Here is a 10552-nt window from a genome sequence, read left to right on the forward strand (position 1 = left end):
TGCTCGACTTTTCGTGCCAACGAGTTGCTAACAAGCTGGCTGCAAAGCTCGTGTGAGCTGGTGCACTGCGAGCTTACCCCAGTAGGTCATTACTCTGCATGACTGCTTGGCCACGGGAGTTAATAAAACGAAGTAGTTTTAGTAAAACAACGCAAGTTTTAGATCAGCCAATGACAGAACGGTGGGGAAGCTTACTTTTACGTCGAGTGCAACTTCAGTTTAGGTTAAACTTTGGATGGTTTTAGGAGCTAAAACAACGGGCAAAATATGTGAAAAGCACAATAGCTAATCAAATCACAACTTCAGGGCAAAATAGCGCAATTAGTATGAAAATGCTATTATTCCGATTTGGCGATGTATTTGTTCGAACGTTTCAAACGTGAACCATCATCATCATTTTCATAAGTTGAAAGGTCCACCGAGTAGTCAGGCTTGTCAGTTTGTGCTTATAGTACTGTACTTACACGCTACGATTGTGGCACGCTCGTGCCATGCAACCTCACGTCGGTTGATCCATACATACTACACCATTTTTCCATTAAGTTCAGGTTTCTTCCGGTATATTTTTGTCCGACGCACAACTGATTCACGCAATAAAGTGTAGATTTCTTGTTCATTTACAACGTTTCTACGGTAGGTAAGTTAGTTGAAACGTGTCACATGGTCACTACTACAATTGCTGACGGTAAAGCTGATGTTTGATCATACATTTACGTTCCATTTCTGTCATTCATGAATGCTACTACGTATGGGCACGGTTCCGTGACACTTTTTGGGACTCTTCGATGGAGGGGTTCCTTTATTCCAAATTGCCATTATAATTGTGTTTCTTAAAGAGGAGAATTAATGTAGTTCGTAGGACTTAAAAACATGTCGAAATTCGTATTGGTGTTGATGAAAAATGAACTAAAAGAGTGAAAGCTGAAAACAGTTCCGAGCTACTTGATATTATCCAGTAACCTCTCAAACTCAATTATTCTTTCAGGTGATTGGTTGAAAATGTCAGAGTGATTGTTTTCCACCAATCATGGATCGTGTCACGGAACCGAGTTGTCACGGAACTGCGCCCATACGTAAATAGTATGCAGTTTACCGAATTGATCATTTAGCTCCATCGTTTTCACCATATGGTAAAATCTCCGCGCTAATGTTATGCGAAGAAGAAAAGGCATATTCGGAGTTTCGGGGTTTCGGATTTGTATCTCCGTACTACTGTAGTATACACCCTAAGCTATCCTGTATTTCCTTGGGGCTGTGGAAGCCTCTACACAACGCAGTCCGCAGGTTGACGCATGTACACTGGGATGGCTTACTAAGTTGACAATGTCAGATACTGTACAAACCAATCAACATTGTATACATGGGCACAATATGTTGTTCAGAATTCAGTTATTTCGCCTGCAACTTTCGATCGTTTTAGGCCATAACCAATTAACCAATTTGATACTTCGAAGTACTTCCGAAGTACTACGTAGTACTTCGAAGTACTATTATATTTTTTTATAGTACAGTTTATTCTTCCGTGACTCGGTCACGGAACACTTGGTAAGTCTGCCATGGGACAGTACCGGTAGGCATTTGGGCGATAAATATCGATATATTTAATGATGAATCACTCAGTTTGTCATAATGTCTCGGAGTAATACAACTACCCATATACAGAATAAAATTGCAAAAATAATCACTAACAGGAAACTCAGAAAGTCAGGTAACGCATCGAAATCGAGAACACCTTTTGCGTCGTGTCAAGTCTAATTGTTGACGCAACATATCTCTGGAAATCCGTGGAATTTCGCAAATCTAAAGGCATGGTAGGAAAATATAATTCGAGCACTATTTTATAGCTCCTATTAGATCATAAAACAACTGAATGTGTTGTTTGTAATGGGTTATTGCGATCAGTCATAAAAGTCGGAAGTCGGGTTGTGATTTTCTAAATCGCGAACAGCGCGTGTATCTTGAATTTTGTATTGAGGAATAAAAATATGCACAATTTATGTTTATTTTATTGCTATTTCAATGCTGTTCGCTATTTCGATGCTGTTCGCGATTTCGATGCGTTACCTTACTATATGACCAAGACGCCTAACAGTCGATGTATGTGCGTTGGACAAAATATACTTCGAAAAGCCTGAACTTTAAAGGGTAGTATGAATGCACTATACTTGTTGGATGAAACCTAAAGTAGTGATCAAGCGCCCGGGAGGCCGTCTGCGCAAGCGCGGCCGTAAGAGAGCGCGGATCTAAGCTTCTATCTTCACCGAATGATCTAACTTTTCTTCTTGTTGGGCAGTGGCAGGTAGGCCGTACCCGTAGGCCGTGCATGTCGCTCCCGGACGAGTCCTGACAGTGAATACATTTACTCTCATCTGTACTAATTAGGATGTGACCTAATATTATTAATAGGGAGATTTCGGAGATGAGTACTTCTATATAGCTTCAGAGGTTATTTTTTAAAATAACCTCTGAAGCTCTATAGGGTTGAGGAAAACTCCGGAACTTACTATTAGTACCAGAATCCCTGAAATGGGTCCATTTTGGGGATTCGAATCCTCGACCATGATTGGCCAGATGTGTTGACTTGTGATTGGCCAGATCTGTTGACTTGGTGAAACGCATTTCTGTTGTTGGCACTACGAATGGAGCGTGGAGGTGGAAGCGTGGAGGATGACCCACATGAAGTGGAGGTCAATCAGAGGCGCGGTGGATGAAGTGGCGGTCAATCAGAGGCGCGGTGGGAGCGACCAAGTTAATGATAACCTCCATGCATAGTGACGTAGAATCATCACATGTATACTCTTGTAGAACTACGAAAAGCAACTTAGCCGCGCCTAGCAGTACATCCCACCGGAGTTGTACCAGCGGCTATCAACGATATCTTAAAAGCACCAGATAAGTACTAGTATAGAAGCACTCATCTGCAGCTGGCGCTTTGTCGAGGCGTGCTACTTTAGGTGCAAGCCACTCCTTGCCTTCGTAGCTACTACGCCTTTCCGAACGTCGTACAGATAGTAGAACAACTAAACAATATGAGTTTCAATGAATTCAATGCTTCGTATGCCTCTGTCATCCCTACTAGCCACAACGCTTTAACGGCGAATGACCCATGGGACGACTTCAAAATGACCTCGCCGATCATCCACGAAGTCAACGATTTTGGGTCCACCTAGTCTACGGATAGGGAAAAATTGTTATCACCGAAATCGTCGATATAAAATCCCTCGCTTTTACTGTACTTTGCTTTCAATTTTTACGGAAAAAGAAAACGAGATGTCACCTCCAAAATCTCCCTAATGTTGGATGACGTTGGGATGCTGTTGGATGACGCATGATACTCTCACGGATATTTGAAATCCATATAAATACTAACTTAGTATATATTTGTATGTTTCGTGACTGCCACAAAGAATGTCATAAAACACCTCGTTTTGCAACTTTTCAGAAATATTATGACAATTTGTCAAACGGCAGCTTTTGTGTGTTTGCGATTTCAAAATGGACTGGGGCTGCCAATCAATAATGACGAAGCAAAATCGACGGAACGAAATAGCGAATGAAAATCTCGAGAAAAAACATTTCGACCAATCAAATTACAGGCGTACTAGTATCCGATACTTTGCCATTTCACAGAGTTCAACATTACATCACACAGACAGCGAGTATGTTTACACTGTTAAATGACACTCGACGAATTCAGGTGGATTTGACGTCGTTCGTCGAATCAACCGAAAAAATGACGCTCTGACATATCGTTGTACTACTGTACGTAGTATAATGTATAAACTGGGCCGTCGAATTTTTACTGTTTTCTGACAGCAACTAGATTCAACTGCAACTGTCGAATTTTTACCTACATGATATTCTAGCAATATTATTGTCAAATCCGTTCGGAAACTGGAGCCGCCAGAATCGAATGTCCTCGTCGTAGAATGCAGCTTATTCGTCTCTTAGGGATTTCAATTCTGAAAAGTTCTGCATGAAGCCGAAAGGATGGGCATTCTTCTGATTATGTAATCGGCTTGAATTGACTTCATCTTATTTATTTGATTTCCACTCATGTCAAGGCAAAATCGATGGGACGATTTTTACCGGTAAGCACGGTTTAACAAACACCAACATTTGACGCATTTACCATTTGCCGGCCCTGTACAATAGACACTGGACTAATGTAGAATGCCAATTGTTGCAATACGATTTTTGTGTTTTTTCAGAGAATGGCCATAATTCCTGATTGGGGCACCCTTTTTGAATCCTGAAGTGCCCTAAATTGAAGACAGTTTTCAAGGCAATCCACCAATTATCAACGTGCAATGAATTTCGCACAATTGAGCTCATCATACCGGTACATATATGTTATACCTCTATAAAGTGGTGTGCCTATTGATTACTATTCTTTCAACGTTTGGTGTTCTACGGCTACGAGTATACATTCAGAGGTTTGCTCTGTGATTGGTGATCAGTGATTGGCTTAGTTTTATACGTCATTAATTGGCACATACTATCCGTGTCGTTTTATATTGTACATTTGATGAAATTTGACCTATCATGGTGACCTCTGTGCCAAATCGCGAATTTCGATTGGCTGCCGACCTGCGGTAATTTTAATAAAGCGATTCGTTCATAAATGACGGAATAACAACCACTGAAAGTAGTCGCACCCACCGTGGTCTGATCAGCAGAAGTTTCCGCCAATTAAATGGATGTAGCGTGCCATATTCAGCGTTTGATTGGTAGATATCCACCAATGATATCGATGCATTTAGACGAGACCCCTGGTTATGCTTTGATTGGCTGAATATATTTGTTACGTGGCTCTCATTGGCCAAACCAAACGTACATTATATTAAAACACACCCATATGTGACAAATATGTACACTATAAAAAGACATGCCATTAATTGGTATTTTACGTTACGAAGAAAACAAATGGTCAGCCATATGGCCTCGTACCTGTCGTGTGTGTCAAGACCGTGTCACTTCAAGGTTGTGAGTACTACTGGCGTGGGTTATTATTAAGGGCTCCTTAAAATTACATGTATTGACTAAACCGTTTTGGCAAGTCTATAAAAAGTTCCCAAAGTCTCATATCAAGGAGAAAAAAAGTATCTACAAAGTTGTCTGGATGCCAGCTGAATCATGGAAAAATTATTCGATTTGAAGTACAAGACTTCAACTTATACCTCCATAAACAAGTTGGACCAAATCGGTCGTCCATTTTATTTATGCCATAAAACACCCCATATTCTCAAGAAAATGGTGGCAGCATAAATGTTTGAAATTTGTACAATTGATTGACTGCTCGTATGTCGTTCATTTGACTCTCGGCACTGAATCTCAAATATCGAATCTGAGGGGTTGTACAGAAGTACCAGTAGTAGTACTGTAGAGTAAACGGTGATCATGCCGGAGGATTCCCGTCTGTCCTTTCTGCATCGAGAAAGAACATCCAGCCAGCCACATGTTGTCCTTGTACGATATGTCTCAGACGTACCACAGATTGAACACTCGCCATGTCAACAGCAAAAAGTCGAGTTTTGTGCTTCGTTGGAGTGGGATTTCTCGCCAAACCCAGTTGAAACCCGTCATTTTAACGATCGTGACGTTCGTTGCATTGGAAACTGAACGGGAAGTCGCGGCCCGAGACTTGATCCTAGGCGAGCGACTGTTCCACATCGCCTCACATGTGTTTCGAAGTACTAGTATCTATTGCGGTTCTCACCAGATATTTTTACTTGGCTCGCTCGAGAACACCCCGAGGAGTATGTAGGCTCATTCTTGATTTGCTCTCCCCTGGAAACAATGGCAGCATACGATGTCGTTGAGACCCCCTCGGCGGTGACATCGCACCTCGACACCACCGCCCCCGAACCTCCCGTGAAGCGCAATCGTTTCAAGGAATTCTACTTTGGCATTCCTGGTATTCTCACTGGCGCTGCCATTGGTATCGCCCTTGGCATACTCATTCAAACCATGACACCCAGCGAGGAAGTCGTGTCTTGGATTGGGGTTCCGGGCTCCCTCTTCATTCGCGCGATCAAGTGTTTGGTCACCCCGCTGGTGTTCTGCAGCTTGCTTGTAGGCATGGCGGACATGTTGGCTGTGGGCAAGGCGTCCGTCATTGGGTGGCGCACGGCTTTGCTGTACATCACGACCACTATCGTTGGAGCATGCCAGGGGCTCTTGTGGGTGGTGCTCTTCCGTTCTAGCTTTGGCAACAAGTCCAAGAGTACTGACGCCAACCCCACCGAGTTTGCGTTTGGATGCGAAGAACCCGGCTATTTCCTCACACATGTCGGTGCCACCGTCTCGTGCGTGTACGACGAAAACTACAACAAGACCAGCAAGTTTTCCCCGTCGTCTGTGTTTGTCGCCAACGACATCCACGGCAGTTTTGCCAAGGCCAGCTCTGGTTTTGCTCGCCGCACGCTCACACAGGCATTGCAAGGACAACTCAATGCGATCGTACCGTCCAACATTACGCAAGCGTTCGCAGACGCCACGTTGCTGTCCATCATCATGTTTGCCATCCCGTTTGGCGTGGCCATTTCGCTCTTGCCCCGAGACTTGACGGTGGTATCCGATTTCTTCCGAGCCATCAACATGGTGTTCATGACGATGATCACGTGGGTGATTTCTTCCACCCCCATCGCCATCATTTCCCTCTTGGCGTCGTCGATCTCTGAACAATCCGACTTGAAGCTGCTCGTCTCGGACGTCGGTCTGTACGTGCTCTGCGCGCTCCTAAGTCTGTTCGTCCATACCTACGTCTTCTACCCTGTCTTGCTTCGGTCGTTTGTCAAGATCAACCCGTACAAGTGGATCATGAAGATGGCCCGCGCGCAAACGTTTGCGTTTGGCTGTGCATCGTCCATGGCCACGCTTCCTGTCGTGATGGAATGCATTGACGAGACCCGCGAAGTGTCCCAAACCCTGTCTCGTTTTGTCTTGTCCCTTGGTGCCACCATTGGCATGGACGGAGCTGCCCTCGTCTACCCCATTGCCATTGTGTTCATGGCGGAAGCCGAAGGCATTGGCCACATTATTGGCGGCATTGAGTACTTCTTGATCGGTCTCGTATCGACCATCGGTGCTGTGGGCTCTGGTCCTGTGCCTGCTGCCGGCATCGTGATGACCATGACGATCTGGGCCAGTGTCTTCCCCAGCGTGCCCCTGCCTTCGACCTTCGCGTTCATCGTCGCCACAGACTGGTTCTTGGACCGGTTCCAAACTGCTGTCAACGTCACGTGCGACACGATCGTGTGTCGCATTGTTGCCGAACAAGTCGGGGAAACCATCAACGAAGACGACCGCCTTAGCCTGGTGTCTGGTGCCGGGGACTTGGCCAGCCACAACCCCAAGATCAAGAAAGCCCTTGAATCGTCCGACGGTCGCGACTAGGTCGCAGCTTTGGTTGTACCTCATGTGTTTGATATATTAACATCAGTATTTGTCATGAAACACGCCGCTGCGCTAGTGTGCTGGCAAGAATTCGGAATGGCGCTTCGCGCATGAAATATCACTTAAAAGTCCTCGAAACAAAGCAAGCGTATTTACCTCCGCTACGCTGCGAAAGGTGCACTAAGATATACTACGTAGTAGTACTAGTACTGTACCCAGAAATTAAACCTCCAGCCCAAGCGGGGCGAAAGTTCGGGCTGTGGCCTAGTTCTTACAAGTACGAAGTAAATCGTTGGTGAATTCCATGCCCCGTATACAGTGAGTGCATGCATTATTGTCGATTTTCTTCAAATTTCCCAATTATGCATGATTCGTTCAATCGACCACAAATAGAGCTGAGACATCTGATTGGCCATTATCCACTTCGCCCTTTCCAGTAGAAACTCGAAAATGGATTGTAGCCAATCAGCAACAAGTAATTTTGGATTGGCCAATAGGAGAGATTGGTGCTCGATTCGCTCGGCGAGATTTGATTGAACGGGGTCCGGAAATTCATACCGAATCTCCAATATATGGTGGGGCACATTTACGTTGACTGTAGCCTCGCTCAGTGCCCACTTGAACGCATTTCAATTGTCCTTCAACCTGTACAACGTAATCAATCATTATATTGGATTATGAAGGCTTTTGGTATTGAGGAGGTGTAACTTACTCCCGAATTCTAATTCGCTCCAGTAAAGTGGAATAGACGAAGTTATTACTACCTCCGATTAGAAATGATTGATAGGATTCACTTTTTGGGCTTTGAACAATTGTATCTCACAGTAAGTCAAAATAGGTTATTGCCTTGACAATAGGTATACTTCCATGTAGAGAATTTCACTAGAAATCCGATTTTACTGCTTAGAGAGTCCTAATTAGAGTATCTTAGAAGTTATGGTCAAAATCAATCAGGAATGATGCTCAATTTTCACTGTCTCCTTATCTGGTTATAGAGGTTTACGTGATACAGCAAACCTGTATAATATAATAACTATTGTACTCAAGCGCACAGGTTTGAAATACCAGAGTCAGTGCTGTGACCTTCCGCACAGGACGAGTGCAATTCTTAAATTAAGCGTAACGTTAGCTTCGTCGCGCATATTATTAATGACATTCATGTTGGTACTATTATTGGCAACCCTAGATCCCTGATCATTGCGGTGGAACTTGGACACAACTTGATTCCCCCGCGTGCATGATGCTGTCCAAGTGGAGTTCAGGTGTTTAGAGCAGCTATTGCCCCTTTCCCCATGTTAATCACACAGTCTAAACGCCAGTTGGTCGCACAAATAACCTTGTGTTGGATTTCATTTTGGTAGTTATACCATGCTAACGTTACTAGTGTGCTGCTACTTTGAAGTATTATAAATCAGCAACAGGTCCTTGAACGTCGTCGTCGTCGTCGTCGCTGGTGTAATGATGGCAAGAGGCGGGAATGGTCCAGCTCGTGGGGTTAACAACCGACTTGAGTGCTTCAGGAATAGGAATCGAGCCAATATTGTCGTTCACTTGGGCTTCAATGTCATGGACTGTCACCAGGTACTTGTCGAGCGGCCCTAAGTTGGGTCTATTTGGAAACCACCACGCGATGACTTTATCTGTGCCCGAGTCTGTGGCCACGACCACCTTCCACCAGTAGTCGGGGGTCTGGATGCCCCACCCATCGACGAAAATGTCGTTGTCCGACTCGTTGTACTTGACGCCGCCCCATGTGCGAATGCCGCCTGGCAACGTGCGATAGCAAGCCTCAATCGCTTCCGTCTTCTCCCACTGGCCTTTGTTGAACGACGAGATTTGCGGCGTGATGTTGGTCATGTAGTGGGCTTGGTGTCTGGCCTCAACGCTGTTCGCCATGTGCTCGCTGGCAACCAAGTGGCCGCGATCATACCCTGACTTGGAACCGTACGCCTTGGTGGACAGTTTCTGGCAGTGGCGGTCGTACGATGGATCAAAGTAGAAACCTTTTGGACGGGGCGCCACGTGCACATTTGGGCCTAACGTGTACTCCCACCGAAGGGCCGACCGTTCTCCGCAGGCGTAATCAAGGTCAAAGCCAATGTACTGCAGCTTGTCGTAGGTTGGAAGCACATTCGTCGAGTCAGTGGATGTAGTGGCGCTGCATGTGACGACGGCGGCAGCGATGGTACAGGCCAGTAACGACGTCGGCATGGTTGTGTTGGCTGGAAATCTCAAAATGTGTCGAAAGATCATGATCACATTGAAACTACCCTTATCCGGATACGAAACAGTTACAAATAACTGCCCAGTATTGTCAGTCAAATTAAAGTATTTTTCAATTCTGTTGAGGAACGGTATCATTCGATTGCCGTGTTGAATTGACTCTAAAAAGCAATTTTGGTGTGAGATACAATACAAAACAACTCGGAATGATAGTCAATTCCAACCTTGTTTACCGATATCCTCTAATAAATGGTAAGCAATTGTTGAATTGGCATAAATTATATTTTTCGAAAAACCTTTATAATATGATACAAACAAGGAAAAGTAGGCACTGCTGACGACCACTGTTAACTCCAGAGTTCTATTACTATAATATTAATTACAACCAGTAATACGTATAGTAGTACTACACAGAAAATACTAAGGGCCAGTCTGGATGCCACCCACCAATATTATGGGATATTGGAATATTGAATAAAAAACATTTTTCGACATTGCAGGAAATTCTTGGGTTTCAAGATCCAAGAATGATTTTAGGTGGTGTGTCTGGATGCCATAGAATAAAAGAAAGTTCGGAAATGAACAGCCAATCAGAGGATAGTTCAGACGTCCACATCTGAAACCGTCTCTGTCATTTGGCGCGCAACTCCGAACGCAAGATGGACGACGGAAGGGCCAGTTGGGACGACGAGAAAGACTTCACCTGGATGAAGGAAATGATTCACCAGGTGCATGTGCTGGGCAAGTGAGCCAACAGTGGCTTCAAGCGAGAAGCTTGGCATGCCGCAACAACGAAACTCAACTCCGACCACGCTGTCATCTACACGAAAGAACAAGGCAAGTCGAGAAGCGCCGAGATGAAGAAGCAATACGCGCAGGTTTCACAGATTATGAAGACGTCTGGTATTGGGTTCGAGGCGGCAACGTGCCG

The 10552-nt window shown here is 44.7% G+C and overlaps 2 protein-coding genes across 2 annotated transcripts; one reads left to right on the forward strand and one right to left on the reverse strand.

Annotated features, from left to right (window-relative positions):
- Nucleotides 1-5799: 5799 nt before the first annotated feature.
- Nucleotides 5800-7398, forward strand: H257_15036 (hypothetical protein; the record flags this gene model as incomplete). The annotated part of the gene is made up of 1 exon (XM_009843008.1): nt 5800-7398. One exon carries the CDS (start codon nt 5800-5802, stop codon nt 7396-7398), a length of 1599 nt encoding a protein of 532 aa, XP_009841310.1.
- Nucleotides 7399-8717: 1319 nt separating this feature from the next.
- H257_15037 (hypothetical protein) lies at nt 8718-9622 on the reverse strand. Its single transcript, XM_009843009.1, has one exon. The coding sequence runs from the start codon at nt 9607-9609 to the stop codon at nt 8803-8805; it is 807 nt and encodes a 268-aa protein (XP_009841311.1). The 5' UTR covers nt 9610-9622; the 3' UTR covers nt 8718-8802.
- Nucleotides 9623-10552: the final 930 nt, after the last annotated feature.

The sequence above is a fragment of the Aphanomyces astaci genome (assembly GCF_000520075.1).
Source record: "Aphanomyces astaci strain APO3 unplaced genomic scaffold supercont1.65, whole genome shotgun sequence".
Classification (NCBI taxonomy): Eukaryota; Oomycota; class Saprolegniomycetes; order Saprolegniales; family Verrucalvaceae; genus Aphanomyces; species Aphanomyces astaci.